Source organism: Tamandua tetradactyla, chromosome 19, assembly GCF_023851605.1.
Source record: "Tamandua tetradactyla isolate mTamTet1 chromosome 19, mTamTet1.pri, whole genome shotgun sequence".
NCBI lineage: Eukaryota > Metazoa > Chordata > Mammalia > Pilosa > Myrmecophagidae > Tamandua > Tamandua tetradactyla.
Window position 1 is genome coordinate 41653142 of NC_135345.1, and position 17527 is coordinate 41670668.

The 17527-nt window shown below is 33.6% G+C and overlaps 1 protein-coding gene across 8 annotated transcripts in view; it reads right to left on the bottom strand.

The window, feature by feature from the left end:
- Window positions 1-17527, bottom strand: part of PDS5A (PDS5 cohesin associated factor A) — a 202557-nt gene that overhangs the window by 34466 nt on the left and 150564 nt on the right. For all 8 annotated transcript variants that reach the window (XM_077136644.1, XM_077136645.1, XM_077136643.1 and 5 more), the window contains 6 exons: window positions 11012-11117; window positions 9345-9505; window positions 6389-6512; window positions 5203-5361; window positions 2230-2298; window positions 1066-1202 (listed from right to left, as the gene is read on the bottom strand). In XM_077136644.1, coding sequence (XP_076992759.1) covers window positions 1066-1202; window positions 2230-2298; window positions 5203-5361; window positions 6389-6512; window positions 9345-9505; window positions 11012-11117 — 756 coding nt within the window. The remainder of the gene's footprint in view (window positions 1-1065; window positions 1203-2229; window positions 2299-5202; window positions 5362-6388; window positions 6513-9344; window positions 9506-11011; window positions 11118-17527) is intronic.

The following is a 17527-nucleotide window of genomic DNA, read 5'->3' on the forward strand; positions in this document are numbered from 1 at the left end:
TTCATTTTATTGGGAATCCTATTTTTCATTGACTTTTTTGTAAGAAATCATTAATCCTTTGCCATACACCGTACAGTTTCCCCAAATTTAAAGCTACTTATTATCCCTAACTCAGCTCTCATCAGTCTAAAGGTCTGCAACTTAGCTTATGACAAAAATAATTTTCCACGGTTTTCTTCAGTTTTTCAAGGTACCCAAGTAGTATATATATATATATATTTTTTTTTTTTCCCCTGCACTATATATTCTTTAATTGTTTATTTTCTCTCTACCCAAGAGATTGCAAATTTCTCAGAGGCAGGGATTTTTGTGCCTTTAAAAAGCCTAGCAGCACCTGTTATATGATAGTGCTCAATAATACTAAAGGTGTAAATGAATGATTAATCTGTCCTCAACTACAAGTTATAAAGTAGGAATGCATCACAAGCAGAATTATTTAGTTACCTCTAACGTTATTCCAGACCCCTACTATATTAAGAATTTGAAAAACTGGGCTTTTATTTCCATTTTGAAAGGAACACAAAGAAAAGAAATTGATTTAACAAGTTTTAAGAGTTAAAATGTGAAGAAAAGGAAAACTTTTTTTTTTTTTTTGCCACTTGCAAAAACATCTATATTCTTTTCTATAAACAATCAGGAACCTGATACTCTCCTCTGAACCTCCACTGGAATTTTTATTCATGGCCCCAAGTCACTACATTTGACCAAACACTGTACCACAGGGTAAGCTTCTTGAAAGCAGAACTAAGTTTTACCTGTTTTGTGGCAAGGCTTACCACAGCGTTTTTGCAAAGAGTAGGAATCTAATAATTCTTTAATTGGATGAAATGCTCAAGCTAAATGTAACATTAGATGATACTGATTATAACTAAATAGTATTTAAGATAAAAGATACAACTGCATTATTAAAATAAAAATACTATAATGTAGGTGTAAACACCAGGTAAATAGATAAGATTTGACCAAAAGCATATGGTGCAATTGTAATATCCAGCAGTAACTAGATAAATAGTTACAATATATATTCTACTAAAAAAGAAAACTGGAAGAGAATAAAAATCTCACCTGATCTTTTTTTGCTCTGTTAGGTCACCTTCGCTAACCAGCATTGCTGATAATAACCGGAGAGTTGAATTGGCAGATTTAGACTGGTTGTTTTTCATACCCAATAGCCATCTTACCAGAAGTTTAATAGCCTGTACCTATAAAATATTAACATGCTAAAAAAAGAAGCAACTTAAAGTTCCAATTAAAGGGAAAATTACTTGTCCTTGCCACCAGGCACACTTTATCAAACAAATCTCTGGGAGAATAGTAGTAACAATAAGAACTAACATTTATTCCATGTTTAAACTGTGTGTCAAGAGTTGTACAGCTATTAATTTACTTAATCTCCCAAATAATTCTAAGAGGGAGGTATTCTTAATTCCAAAGCATATGGCAACAGAGACACAGATAGAAGACTTGTCTAAGGTCTAGCTCCAGAACACATGCTTTTTATATTTAAATCATTTGGAAATATATAATTTAAAGATAATTATTTAAGGTATACTGAAAATTATGTAGATAGGCTTTCATATTTTCTCCAATGTTTTTTCAGTAAAAAGCATCTTGAAGAAAGCATCAAAGTCTAATTGTTTCATTTAACATTCTGATCAGAACACTAGGAGACCTCATATTTATTTGGAGGCTTATAATCAGCAGACTGTTATATGTCAATGAGCATGCAAAATGATCCATATATTATTTACTATTCTTACTGACAAGGTGGAAAAAAGGAATTAATGAACTATATAATTAATATGAAGTTATAAAAGGTGAAGACTTTATTGAGCTATAATTTACATCACTCAAAAGACACCAATTTGAGTAAACATCTTTGCCAAGTAACACTGATACGGTTACATAGTGGTGGTGAGGCTATACTATCAACAATTTGAGATAGCTCTGAGCACTAAGATTTAACAAATAACCTTTGAACAAAACAGCCTTGCTGAGATTGTTTTATACGGCAAGAAGGTCTAAAGACGATGCTGACATAAGATGCTGATATATATTCCTTCATAAATAAATGACGACAATTTCTTGTTGAAAAACAATCAACTTTTTTACTATAAATTTTAAAATAAAGTACCTCATTGGAATAAACTATTAACTTAAGTAAAAGTGACAATGATAAAATCATTCCTTACTTCTACATAAAGGTTATCAAGACCTATACAAATTTACCTTTGCTAGTACTTCAGGTGAAACCTCTTCATCTGGAGACCATAATTTTCCATTCTTCTCACCTGTGGACTATAGATAATTGAAATAAGTTTAATTTTCAGAAAGAAAAACTGAAAGTGTGCTCATTAAGCTTTTCATGCTAAACAATGTTCTGGAAAACCTATAGGAAAGTCATCAAACTCAGCTTTACCAGTGATCATAATCAAGTCATATTCCATAAAGTATGTGTTACTTCTATAATAATGCCTATAAATGCTGATTCTATGACCAAAAAAAAAAAAAAAAAGCCATAAGTATGTCAAGAGTAACTTATCACTAAGGATGTGATCTTCCTCAGGCTGAGACTAGTACATTTCCCCAAGTATGGGGAGTTCTTTAATGAATACTGTAATAGTTTGGGTTAAGATGAGGAAAAGAAATAAGGCATCAGTGTCTTAGCAATTATACGTACACTTGAAAAGACAGCAAAAAACAATACTTTATTGTTTAGAACCTGGCCACACAAAGTTTTAACTCCTACTATTAAATTTATTCCTAAGCAATACAAGGCAGCTGAAGAAATTGCAAACCCCCAATCCCGCCTCATTAGAAAAACCAGCCAATGGGAAGCACGTCCCTCATTCTGACTTAACTAAAGCCTTGGGGAAAAGGGTTGACCTTGCTTGAAAAACTGGGAGTTAGGGTAGAGGGTAAGTGAAGAAGGAAGAACAATAACTCTAGGGGACTGGCCAGGGGGTAAAACTGCTGTAAGGTACTTCTGGCTTGTTCAGGGTATACTCAGTTTCTCTGCATAGGAACAAACACATTTAAAAAAATGTTTGTATAAAATGTATACAAAATGAAGAAAGAGAAAGCAATAATTTTCAAAGCACACTTCAACAAGCAGTTACAGAACAGATACCAGAGTTTGTCATGGGTTACCATTCCACTATCTCAGATCTTTCCTTTTAGCTGCTTCAAAACACTGGAGGCTAGAAGGAATATTAATACAGTGATTCAGTAGTCATACTTGTTAAACCCTATTTTCTCTGTTATACCTGTGCCTCCTTCTTTGATATCTTTCCCAAATCTACAGGATCTGTAGGCAGTGCCAAATCTGACTTTTTCTTGTTAAAGAAGGGGTGTCAACACTGAAGGATAGGGGGATGTAATTAACTGCTAATCTAGGAGAGGTTGATCCCTCTGGGGTTTCAGGTTTATCTGACCTAGGAACCCTCCAGAAATTATAGGGTCCAGAAAAGCAAACTTAGTGCTTGAAACCTTCGTAGAGTCTCAGTTTGAGCCTCAGGTGTTTTTAAGAGTCAACAGGAGTGATGGTGGTTGGGGATTAGCAAACCACGGCAATTAAGGTGATCTAACATGCATAAGAGTACCCTGTAGAATAGGCTCTTGACTCTATCTGATCTTTCTTGGCCACTGCTGCCTTATTTTTACTGCACTCCTTTTTTCCCTCTTGGCCTGAATGGCATAAATCCCATAGCGCCAGGGCCAGACTCATCCCCCCAAATTGTGCCCCACTTTGTCAAGGACATTTCCACCTCTGGATGTCATGTCTCACATTGGGGGGAGGGTAATGATTTTCCTTGCAGAGTTGGGCTTAGAGAGAGGCCACATCTGAGTAACAGAAGAGGTTTCCTGGAAGCAACTCTTAAGCCTTGTTATGGGATGGCTTAACTTCTCCCCTAAAGAAACAAGTTTCATAAAGGCAAGGGTCTGGCCTGTTTTCTTGGGAGTCCCCAGTGGTTGAGAAAGTACCTGGGGTTTCCCAGCTGGGAAAATTTAATAGAAGAACAAATATCTTAAAACAGGACCCAAGAACAATCAATATCATCTAAGAGGAGTCTTAAATTTCACATTTGTTGCAGTCAAGAATGGAAGGAGCAGTACAGGTGTGGGGAGGGGCATGTGAGACTTGGACCGTACAACCTTTTCTCTTTGTCCAATATATCCAAAATGGGAGTGGGGGAGGTAGGAAAGAGAAGGATTATTTTCTTTTTAAAGTTTCTATTGGGTATTTAAGACTTCTGGACCACGTGGGCGGGTTGGGGAAGATTTATATTAATTGAATTTTGGATAAGTTAGCACTGAATTAAGGATTATTTACAATGTCCCAGAAGTTAACACTGCTTTGTGTCTTTATTCAATAACCTTTAATTTAGGTTCATTTGGTAAAGAGGTAATTCTTAATCAGAGGTGTGTTTCAGAAGTCATTTGGGGAGCCTTTCCAAGCTATGCATTCCTGGACTTCAACCCCGAGCTAATCAATCAGAACCTGCACACATGTCATTTATACCTAACATACAATAAACACATCTAATGCTAAAGTTCAGTATGTTCCAAAAAGCTAGTCAAATTCAAATCCACTTTTCTTTTTAAACAGTGTTTGATAAAACACAATTCCAGCATTTCAGAAAATTTTAAATTATTCTTCAAATGTTAGGATAATATTATATATACATATTTTACTTTTATATTCTTTCTTTTTTGTATGCTCTATGGTGGGGATCATATTTCATTCTTTTTCCATGTGAGTGCAGCTACTGCAGTACTGTTTGTTGAATATATATATTTTTTTTGGGGGGAGGGGGGAAGGGCATGGGCCAGGAATCGAACCTGGGTCTCCTGCATGGCAGGTGAGAACTTTACCAACGAATTATCCTTGTACCCCCCTTAGTTCTTACTTAAATATTTCTGAGTACTTATATTTTTATATTTCATTATTCATCCATCCATTTCAAGTTCTCATTTCTTCTTTATTGAAAACTAAGTTCTAAAAATAACAATCACGATGCCAGGAATTATTTAGAAATATAAGTAGCAAATAAAGAAAGAAAGAAATCAGGAGGGCAAATAACTAAAAATGACAAAATAATTACATATAGAGAGAAGCAGAAATGCTCCTTTCTGCAATAAATGAAGATATAAACAGCCTTAAATCTCATGACTCTAAATTCAGTGACACTGGAAACTTACCCTGTCATTCATAAGCAGATCTTTCACAATAAAATTTGCTACTACAGATTTCATCGGGGAAGCAAACTGATCTGGTGCTAACATAGAAATGTGGCCCAAAGAAACTAACGGAGTTATAAGTTGTTCTGGTACATCAGCATTCAGACTCCTACTGAGTGGCTATAAAAATAAAACAGACAAAATTACCAGTTTGCTTTATTAATATCTAGACATCTTACTGAAACAATGAATACTCCTAAGTCCTCCTGAATTTTAGCCATACCAATCTGTCCTAATTATAAGTAATTTCAACTACATCAGACAGTTGGTTTTTATTTCTGACCTACTGAAATTTACCAAGATTGAAAGCATGAATGTGGAAAAATGACAAAAGAAAAAAAAAAGCCAAAGTAAAAGAGAAAATAGAAGCAAGAAGGAGAAGGAGATTATCACGTGATCATTTGTGCTTCATCGAATCAGCATCAAACTGAATGCAATATAGGCCTCTTATGTTGGCAGGTTTCTTATCCTATGGGGAATGCATAAAAAAAACCCTTGAACTATAGGAAATAAGAGTTGACAGGGTTTTAATACTGTATCCAATTCATAACAGTTATATCTTTTTAGTAGCAGAATCAGGTCCAAGGACCATATGTGAGGAAAATGAAACTTAATTAATTTTCAGGTAGGACTCCAAGATATTTTAAACTGTATGGTTCAAAGTCATTTAGTAAACATCCACTGAAGATAAATGGACTACTAAGTCAATAAGCTTGAAAGTAAGATATCCCCATGATCAAATTTAGAACATTTTCATCACTCCAGAAAAGAAATAAAAAGTGAAAAGAAAAACCATTTTATGATGCTGTGAGCCAGTGACTGTATATTTCAGCTGATTTGTATGGTGTGTGAATATATTCAATAAAATTGTGTAAACCTGCACCCCCAACCCCAAAAAAGTATGACAGGTCCACAAACACACGTGAAATATCCTTCAATATGAAATAATTTGACACATAACTTAACCCAAATACTGGGAATACAGAAAGACAAGTTTCCCTGCTTTAACACTATTTACATTTTAGTGTGGTTCTAAGTAATTCTACAAAAGCTAAAATATTCTTGCTTCAATCTTTATCAAACCACAGATTTGGTCCTAAAATACAAAGACTAACACAGGCAGACATACCCTATGTATTATACATACCTCAAAAATCTGTGCAAGTTGGACTTCTTTATTTGTGAATATGGCATGTATACAATGCACAGCCTGTTTTGCTTGGTGTGGAGTACCTCTCTTAGCTTTCTGATGTAAAATGGGAATTAGAGTCCTGAAAAAAAATAGTATCAATTCTGAATATATATATATACACACACACACACACATACTTATAAAAAGTTCACAAACCATGGAATGATCAAAAGAGGAATGTTTGCTATTGTTACGTGTTTTTTGGTATTTAAAAAAATTAAAAAAAAAAAAAGTTCACAAACCACACTGTTGGTTGTCTCCCACCTCCCTTCCTTTTAACTATCTGGTTGCAAAGACCTGATCTATAAAAAGATACCTCTTTTTGGCCCCCAATATTACCAAAGAAATACCATACCCAGAAGAAAAAGGCTACTTCGGGAGACAATTCTCATTTTAAAGCTACTTCATGAACATGGAGGAAAAAAATAAATTTAAAAACCCCTCAATTTATCATATAAAACTTGGGCCATGACATATATTTATATTTACCTTCTAAGTAGCTAAATTTTTTTTGAAAAAGAGAAACAATAAAAACACTTGATTTCTTTGAGTCACATTTCTAATTTTGACTTTCCTATGTTCTACAACTAATTGTGCTGTGCTTGGAAATTTATAGTTTTTTTGCATATATGCTGTTGTTCACAAGAAAAAAGTCGATTGTGATGATAAAAAAAGTATATAAGCCATCTAGCCTCCTATATTCTGGAGCAGCTAGAAGGAAAAATATGAGAGGATAGTATGGTAGCCCATGACAAACTCTGGGATCTATCCTGTAACCACTTTTTGAAGAGTGCTTTGACAATTATTGCTTTTTTATTTCTTTACTTTGTATTTATTTATACTATACAATAAAAAAAGTTAAAAAAAATTAGAAAAAAAGGTGACAGTGGAGTTATACAGAAAAAGTCAGATTTAACAAAATGTGACGAATCATTATACTATTATTTCTTTTAGCCTCCAGTACTTAAAGCAGCTAGAAATAAAAACCTAAAATTGTGGAACTGTAACCCATACCAAACTCTGAAATCTGTTCAAAATCTAATTGTTGCGATGTACTTTGAAATTTCTTGCTTTTATATATATATATATATATATATATGTTATTTAAAAAGACGGAGGAGTATAAGAAGATAGGATTTAACAAATTAAAAAAAAATTATTAAAAGTTTAACATATGACTGTTGAATCATTATATTGATTTTTGTTGATCTCCAGCATCTTGGAGCAGCTAGAAGAAAAAACAAAATCGTGGAACTGTAACCCATACCAAACTTTAAAATCTATTCTATAACTACTTGTTAAAATGTACTTGGAAATTTACTGCTTTTTTGCATATATGTTATATTTCAGAATTTTAAAAAGTTAAAACTAAAAAACAAAACACTATATAAACCTTGATTAAAATGTGACACAGAGATATGAAGTGACACAGAGACATGAAGTCCTGCTGGAAAAATGGCCCCACCAATAGATGTGCTTGACACAGAGTTGCCACAATGTTTAATTTATAAAAAACAAAATATCTGCAAAGCACATTATGAGGTATGCCTATACGCCTGACTTAAGATGTATGAATATCCTTTAAGTTTCACTCCATTTTCATGGCACAAATAATGAGATAAGGATCATCATGCCAAATACTCTTCTTTGACTGAGTTTCTTTCACAAATTCATTTACAGAATAACAGTTTTTATAAAATAACACCAATAAGTAAAAAAGGAAGATACAGTTTTCATCAAACCATTGTTAAATGTATTATTAATCTTTCTTAGCCTAATGAAATGATGATACCAAATCAATTTTAATCTTTTCTCCTTTTTTGAGAAGAGTCTTATTATCCAAGGAAGTCTTCAGGATTACTACTGAAGTATGCAGTGCTGTACTTCACTGTTCTTCAGTGGTTCTTTCCTTCATTATGAGTCTTAAGAGGAAGAGTTATAACTCTTTGTGTCCAAAGTTAACTGTTCTACCTATACTCATATTTCTATTGCTTCCTCTCGGACAAAATTCCTTTAAGATAAGTCCTTTGCCTTAAAATGTATAGGTTTTCCTACCTTGAAAAATTCACCAGATGTGCTTTGAAATTTATTTTTTTTTGTATATATGTTATTTTTCACAATTAAAAAAAGAGACCAAAAAAAAAAACCCCCCAGAAACTTTATCCTACTTGCTTCAATGATCTTTTCTATAATGTACATATATAATAATATTATCATCTCTAGATTATAAACTCCTTGAGGGCAAGGACTGACCTTGGTAATTCCTTATATATTAGCCAGTTATAGCACTGAGAATAAAGAGAATGTACAATTATTTGTATATGTTCATTAATTATATGTAATTAATGTATATGTACATTCAGAATACTGAATTATTTCAAAAATTAAACTACTACCTCACATTTAAATAAAAATTTTATAGTAATGAGTTCTTCTGAAATATTATTATCCTGAGAGGAAAAACTAGTTCTTTGTGTATTATCTGCACATACCCAAATATCAACTACACATTCTTCTAAGGCTATCTCCCATGCATCTTACATCTAAATATCAATTCTCAGCACTAAGTCTGACCTTAAGGGAACCTCTTTAAGATGCAGAGTGAAAATTCTTATTAGGGCAAAGGAGAGAGAAGGTAATCTAGAGTGAAAATATAGCACTACTATCATCAACCAACCAAACAATACATATTTATTAAGCAGACTACTTATTTATCCCCATTCTTTTTTGGGATATAAAGGTTGTAACGATGGCATTTACAATCAAGTTGGAGAGAAAAAGATAAACAAACACAGGTTAGAAAGACACATTAATCATAAATATAATAAAGTACTAAATTCTGAGATAACATTCTATGGCTCCCACACTTAGAGAAAACTTTCATGCTTATCATGGGAAAAAATATACTCACGATCGTATCTGGGGAAGATCTGTTTCTATTTTATGGCCCGTGTTTCTAAAAATTTGTATAGCAGCTTCTGCTACCTTGTCATCTTCCATTCTCAGGCACTGTAACAGAGACTCATAGGTCTCTGCAGAGTGGAACGAGGTAGGATGTGTGAAAGACAGAACCTGGAGGAATAGATACAGCCTTGAGAGTACAGACAATGATTTTAATTAAAAAAGAGAGAGAATTATTTGCTATTGTAAATAAAACTAAAAATTATGGACTGATTATGATGGTTACACATAAAATTCACCACAAAATTTCAGTCATTGTACCTATCAACAAATATGCCATTACTGTGAACTTTATATATAATTATTTTCTTATTTATGAAAGCTGTCAGATCAGCTCAGCTAAGCAGCTGTCTTATAGAAAGTCTAAACGTAAAAAATAACTTCTAAAATCAAGATCAAATAAAATATGAAACAATCTTTTCGACATGTACCGGGAGCCTAACATTTGTTAGGACTTATGACAGATACTGGAAATAGAATATTATCAAGATACGAGCCATCGCCTATCCTTAAGGATTTATAGTACTTTAGATATGACATGCCTATAAAGTTTACCTTCTAAGAAGTGGAAACAATTTAGAAAGTGTAATCGCAAGAACAAGGTTAAAAGTAGAGAAGCATGGAGGGGAGTAATCAAGCAGGTAATCTTCTTTAACTTATTCAATAAGCATTTATTTAATGGGCTGTACAGCCAGTGAAGAAATTTTCTTAGTGAAGTTTAGAGTGATGACATTTAGTCATGATGTTTAAAAATGGAAAATTAAATCTGAAACAATCAAGTAACGTATTAAAAATACATTTATCTTAAGAGGTGATTTCTCTCATATAACTATTTATAAATAAAATTAAAAATCCTACTCATGAACCATCAAATCAATTCTTTCAATGAAATGATATTTAAGACCATTCCAGCCTCATCTGATCACGCTTTTTATCTCTTTCATGGTTTAAACTGTATTGATCTAAAATGCCTCTTTGCCTTTCATTCCTTCCCTCTTATATCATCTAATAAAAGCTCTATCAATGTTGTATCTTGTTAAAAGCCAGGCTAAAAATGCCTGACAGTACCTTCCAGTTACAAAGATGCTGTGCAATCTAGAACCACCCTTGTCTCCCACTACCCTCCAAAGCCAACCCTATTTTCTAGGTAGATTAGTTTCCTAAGAATCCCTAAAATATGCCAAGCATTATTCACCCTCTTTGATTATGCTATGCTCCCACTAGATTAAGTTTTACCTTGTCCAGAAAATCTTGTCTGACCTGGACCATACTAACTGCTTACTTCTCTGAATTAATTAGGTATGTATCCTGATTATCATTTGGTTAAAAAATCCCATGATCAGATGCTAAAATATCATGACTGTCTATGGGAAGTCCTACTACGCCATATGTAGGTTCTTAGGTTACTGAGTACATACTGCTAAAAGCATAGTGCACATGAAATGATGAATTAAATAGCAAAAACAAAACAAAAACCAAAAACCCACAAGGAAAAATAAAACAAAACACAAAACACCTTTATAAAATTATTTCTACCATACTTTTGTAATCTTTTGGGTAGTTTCCTGATTTTTGCACACCCAGAAGGAGAGACAGTTGTTTATTGCTTAAAAATACCTTAAGAAGTTCAAGTCCTGAACGGATAGCTGTATCTGGACTTACACCCTCCTCTTCATCATCTGCTGTTCCCTCTATAGATTTATTCATCAATTTTACTAGTGCACTATTAAAACAAGAAAATCTAAATTAGAAACACTATGAGATTAGTACCTCAATCTCAGTTACATTTTTTTTTTTTTTTGGCATGGGCAGGTTCCAGGAATTGAACCTGGGTCTCTGGCATGGCAGGTGAGTATTCTTATCCCAAGTACATCTTGACATCTTCTGTATATATACATAAGATATATATGTATCTGTATATATATATACAGAATTGAAATTTCAGATTCAAAGTTTCTGTGGAAAAAGTCATTTTGGGACTTTTAGCTTTGTTCTCTACTTGACACCTGAGCTTTCTACATTATTTCCATACACACGTTTCTTGCTTCTAAATACATAAAAGTTTAAATTTCCAAAAAGAAAAGAAGTAAATTATATAGGTTTAATTATGTAATAAATGAAGACTAGATGTATTTCTCAGAACAAAAATCAACATTAAATCATTTAGAGTTAAGCTGCAAAATAAAAATAATTTATTAATTAAAATTATAGAATCGGTGATGGATGAGCATTCTCAGCTATGAATAGAAAAAAATGAAAAAGTGAAAGATAAGATTTTCAAATGCATAATAATCAAAACTTTTGTAATGAAAAACAAAATTAAAACTAAAATGACAGCATACCAGACATATTTATCTATAAGCAATTCAGTATTCATTTCCTATATAAAGAGATCATTTTCTATTTTAAGAAAAATAATAACACCGGCTAAATAGGTGACAATTCACTAAACACAAAATACAAGTAGTAAACAAATACATGGCCAAACATATTAATCACTGCTAATTACTTTACTATATTTCTATATTCTTAAGAAATTTATACCAAGAAGCAATTCATGAGAAGCATCATGCTATATTCTTAACAAATTCATAAACTAGAAACTATTTAATTATCCAACATTATGAAATTAGTAGTTGAAATATACCTATCATTTTACAAAATGAAATATTATATGACAATAAAAACCAGACTATAGCAACTCAGCACCATTTTAAGTAAAACAAAGATATGACGAGAGGTTTAAGAAACTGTTTCTTTCTCATCATAAAATGAAGAAAATAGTACCTTATAATGAGGGCATTACACTATTCAGAAAACAAATTGGATAAATACATACATACAATTTTAGACAATTTGAAGAATTATTTACCCATCTGAAGTCACAATTCAATGATTTTTAGTATATTCACAGGGTTGTGCAGTCGTTAAAATACTCGTATTTTAGAACATTTTCACCTCGGCACCTCCCCAAACAAACCCTGCACTAATAGTCACTCCTTTCATTTGTCCCTACTCTCTTGAGTCTAGGCAACCACCAAGCTACTATTTTCCTCTAAATGTTTACCCATTCTAAACATTTCATGTAATGGAATAATACAATATGCTGTATTTTGTGACTACCTTCTTTCACTTAGCAATAATGCTTTTGAGATTCATCCTTATATGAGGATGTATCCTTTTTTTTCCTACATAATATTATAGTATATGGATATTAGATATTTTATTTATTCATTTGTCAGTAGATGGACATTTGAATAATTTGTACTTTGTGGCTATTATGAATACTGTTGTTATGAACATATAGGTATATGTTTCTCAAATACATACCTGGGAATGGAAATGCTGGGTCATATGGGTAACCCTATGCTTACTTTTTGAGAAACTGCTGAACAGTTTCCAAAGCAACTGCATTACTTTACATTCAAACAAGCAAGATACAAAAGCCCCAACTTCTTTATCCATATCCTCACCAATGCTTATCTGTCTTTTTGATTACAGTCATCCTAGTTAAGTGAAAAACGGTATCTCATTGTGGACACACACACATGCACAATTCCTACTACAAAAAGCCAATTTCCTTTCCTTATTCCTGGCAACCACTGACCTGCTTCAGTCACTATAGCTTTCGCTTTGTTATAATGTATATACTTTGTGTCTGACAACTTTCTCAGAATATAATGCTTTTGAGATTCATCCATATTCTTGCTTATTTCAGCAGTTTGTTAATTTCTATTGCTGGAAAGTATTCTATTATAGATATAATGCAGTGTATTCACCCAATTACATCTGGCTGTTTCTATTTTATGGATATTATGAATAAAAAACTGCTACAAAACTATGGACTATAATAAACAGTAATATCTTAATATTCTCTAATCAACAGTAACAAATGCACCACATGAATACTAGAGGTGAACAATGGGGGGAGGGATAAGGGACACATAATTTGGTTTTTCTTTTATATTTTATCTTACAATTATTTCTGGAGTAATGAATATGTTCTAATATTATTGTGGTGTTGACTGTATAACTATGTGATGATACTGGGAGCAATGATGGTATACTTTGGATGGATTATATGTTGTATGAATATTTCTCAATAAAATTGCATTAGGAGGGCGGGCCATGGTGGCTCAGCAGGCAGAGTTATCCCCTGCCATGCCAGAGACCCCGGTTTGATTCCTGGTGCCTGCCCATGTGAAAAAAAAAAAAAGAAAGAAAAAAAAATTGCATTAGGAAAAACAGGTGCTACAAGTATTTAAGTAGAAGTCCTTATGTGAATGTATGCTTTCTTTTCTGTTAAACAAATACCTAACACTGCTCGTTCTACTTTGCTAGCTGCCAGAACACAATATACCAGATGCAGAATGGCTTTTAAAGAGGAATTTAATGAGTTGCTAGTTTACAGTTCCAAGGCGGAGAAAATGACCCAATTAAAGTAAGTCTATAGAAATGTCCAATCTAAGGTATCCAGGGAAAGATACCTTGGTTCAAGAAGGCCGATAAAGTTCACAGTTTCTCTCTCAAGTGAGAAGGCACATGGTGAACACGGTCAGCGTTCCTCTCTTATCTGGTAGAGCACATGGCAGACACAGTGTCATCTGCTAGCTTGGTCTCCTGGCTTCCTGTTTCATGAACCTCCCTGAGAGGCATTTTCCTTCTTCATCTCCAAAGGTCGCTGGCTGGTGGACTCTGCTTCTCATGGCTATTTTGTCTGCTCTTTCTGAATTTCCTATTCTCCAAATGTTTCCTCTTTTATAAGACTCCAGCAACTTCTCAAGACCTTCCAAATGGGTGGAGACATGTTGTCACCTAATACAGCTTAACAACCACTCTTTTTTGTTTGTTTTTTCTTTTCTTTTTTTTTTTTTTACATGGGCAGGCACCGGGAATCAAACCAGGGTCTCTGGCATAGCAGGCAAGTGTTCTTGCCTGCTGAGCCACCGTGGCCCACCCTTAACAACCATTCTTGATTAAATCACACCATCCAGGGAGATGATCTGGTTAGTTTCAAGCGTACAGTATTGAATAGGGATTATTCTACCTTTATGAAATGGGACTTGATTAAAACATGGCTGTTCTAGGGTCCATACATCATTTCAAACCAGCATACTGGGATATCTGGGCTGCATGATAATGTTATACATACATTTAATGTTACATTGTCACAAACACTTGGTATGGTCAGAATCTTTAATTTTAGGTGTGTAGTGGTATGTCTTATAATTTGAATTTGCATTTCCCTAATGACTAATGATAAGCGTCTTTTCTTGTGTTTATTTACCATTTCTGTATCTTATTTGGTGAAGTATTTGTCCAAATCTTTTGCCCATTTTAAAATTGGGCCATTTGTCCTATTATTTAACTCAAGAAGTTTTTCAAATACTCTCTATACGATCCTTAATCAAATATATGCTTTGTAAATATTTCCTCTTAGTATGTAGTTTGACTTTTCTAATTTTTTAATGGTGTCTTGCAAAGAAAAACAAAATTCTTTTACATTATTTGTACTTTGTGTGTCCCATCTAAGAAATCTTTGCCTACTTAATATTTTCTTCTAGAAGCTTTAGTTCTGACATCGTATATAGTTAGAAAAGTTATTTTCAATTTGATAAAAAGTAAGACATCATATTAAACCATACATGAATTCAACAAAATGTGTTAAATGTGTTTGAAAAAATTATAAACATACCTGACAACACATAATAAAGTCCATGCATGCATTTATTTAATATGCATTTATTGATTGCCAAGTATGTGCCAATTATCATCACCTGTCCTGGGAACACAGTGTGAAAACAATAGAAGAATAACCTGTTTTCATTGTGATGCTGATAGATCACCATTATAAGTCAAGGAGCTAGAAGGATACCCCAAGTCTTGAAGCCAGGATAGTATCTTTCTTCTTATGAAAATGTTTTCCCTCATTTACTAATTATATAAATAATATACATTTCATGTACTTCACAGAGTTATAATAAAGTGAAATATCATATCAACAATACAAGTGCATCTTCAAAATCGCTTGGGAAGCTTTCGATATGTCCCTTTCTTTCCTGTATTGTACAATGGCTTTTACTATTCAGGTGTAAATACTTCTTATATTGAGCAAACTAACTCACTTTTAACCTAATGGAGAAAAATGGAGGCCATGAGATGAGAACTCTTCTCTTTTTACATACTCTTGTCTTCTAATCTCTAATTTTGGTCATTATTTTTTCCTGTCATAGTAAATTTCCTTCTTCTGTTCTCCTTTAGGGATGCTACTCTGTCAGAATTATGCCCCTCCGCCCTCCACTCTCTATTTTACTTTTAGCTCCTTTCAAATGTATTTAAATCTTCAAAGTACCTTACAACAAAAGATCTTCCTTCAAACTTATTCCCTTTCCATCTCATTTTTTTCCTTTACAGCCAAGCTGCCAACACTGGTTGTCCCCATGTTCCAATTTATCCATCAAAGCAGAGTTTAGGAGTATGTCAAGATAGTGAGCCACTTGATCTTCTTGGCCCTTAAAGTGGCCAAGTGAGACCTAGTAGGCCCCTGCAGAACTAGGCCAGTCACCTACAGGCTAGAGCAGCTTTCTCTGTTCAAAGATTATTATTTTCTAGGCGTGCCATGACATGGAACATGTTGCAAAGCACTGTCCTTATGCCCTTCTTTATTCATTATTCTCTGGATTTTTCCCTGCCACTCCATGAAAACTATTCTGGTCATTGTGGTCTTTTTCTAAATCCAATGGCTGTTTTTTAGTACTTATTTGACTTCAGGGTAGCATCTGACTTGTCTCCTTTCTTTGGCTTCTGTGATACCATACTTTCTACTTATGACTGTGCCTCCTTACAAAAAATAATAATAATAATAATGAATTCCTTATCTTCTGTCAATCCTTTAATTGTTAATTTTCCTTGGGATTCTGTTTTCAAGCCTTTTATCTTTCATTTTATTCTCTCCTGGGTTTCAACCATTAGCACATTCATTACCTTATTTGGATGACAATGGAACTACAGACTGACTCTTTAACTATCTATTGCATGCCTATGTATGTTTACATTTACATGAATCCAGAAAACAAAAATACTCAAAAAAATGGCTATTTTCAGGATAATTTTCTACCATCCTCAATCCTTTGTTCCCAAATCTTACATTATGGTGATAACAAAGTACGTGCAACATTTTTCTTTTGTTTTTGTTCTTTTGTTTCTGCTTTTTCTTTTCTTCTTGGTCCCAAAATAGCTACTAACATTATTCAGCACTTATTATGTATTAGGCATTCTGGTGAGTGTTTCACAAACCCACACATTATTTAATCCTCTGAACAACTCTACGGAGTAGTAATTATTTTGTCCGCATTTTAAAGATGAAGAAACCGAAGTTCAGAATAGCTTAAATACACACAGGAATATAAGCTACAGACCTGGAATGCTGTTGCCCTGGCTAATCCCTAATAATATGTATTAATCTTCACTATGCATCTGAGGTGTCACATATATCAGGAATTTTCCCACAACAAACCAATCTGCACAATTTGGGGTGCGTAGTCTGGCTCAGGTACCAAATGTACTTACTTTACTTACTGTGCAGTAAAATGTATGTTAAATGAATAAATAAACCCTCTATTTATAATTTAATATAACACCATGATTTGGGTTCAGGAAAAGACTATTACTTGACAAATATTGGTTGTTAAAATTACAAATGGTAACTGTAATCAATCTTTCTTAGTTCAAACAACACATAATGCTACTGAAAAAAAAATGAATGCTTGGTCGTTTCAAGAATGGATATCAAACACTGGCTTATTTTACTTTACTGAGGTAACAAAACATTGTGAGACACTTGAAGACAAAAAGGGAAAAAGGGTTTCCTGATGGCACTGTTTATCAAAGTCAACATGCAGAAGCAAGAGTGCCTATTTTCCCTATCTCATACCCTTAAAATCAAATGGGGGAGGGCAGGCCACAGTGGCTCACTGGCAGAGTTCTTGCCTGCCATGCCAGAGACCTAGGTTTCCTGGTGCCTGAAAAAAAAAAAAAAAATCAAACGGGGAAGAAGCAACAGAGCCACCAGAACCAATAGAATCCACACAGCCAGAGACCTCTGGTGCAGAAGGAAAACACTCTTGGTGAAGC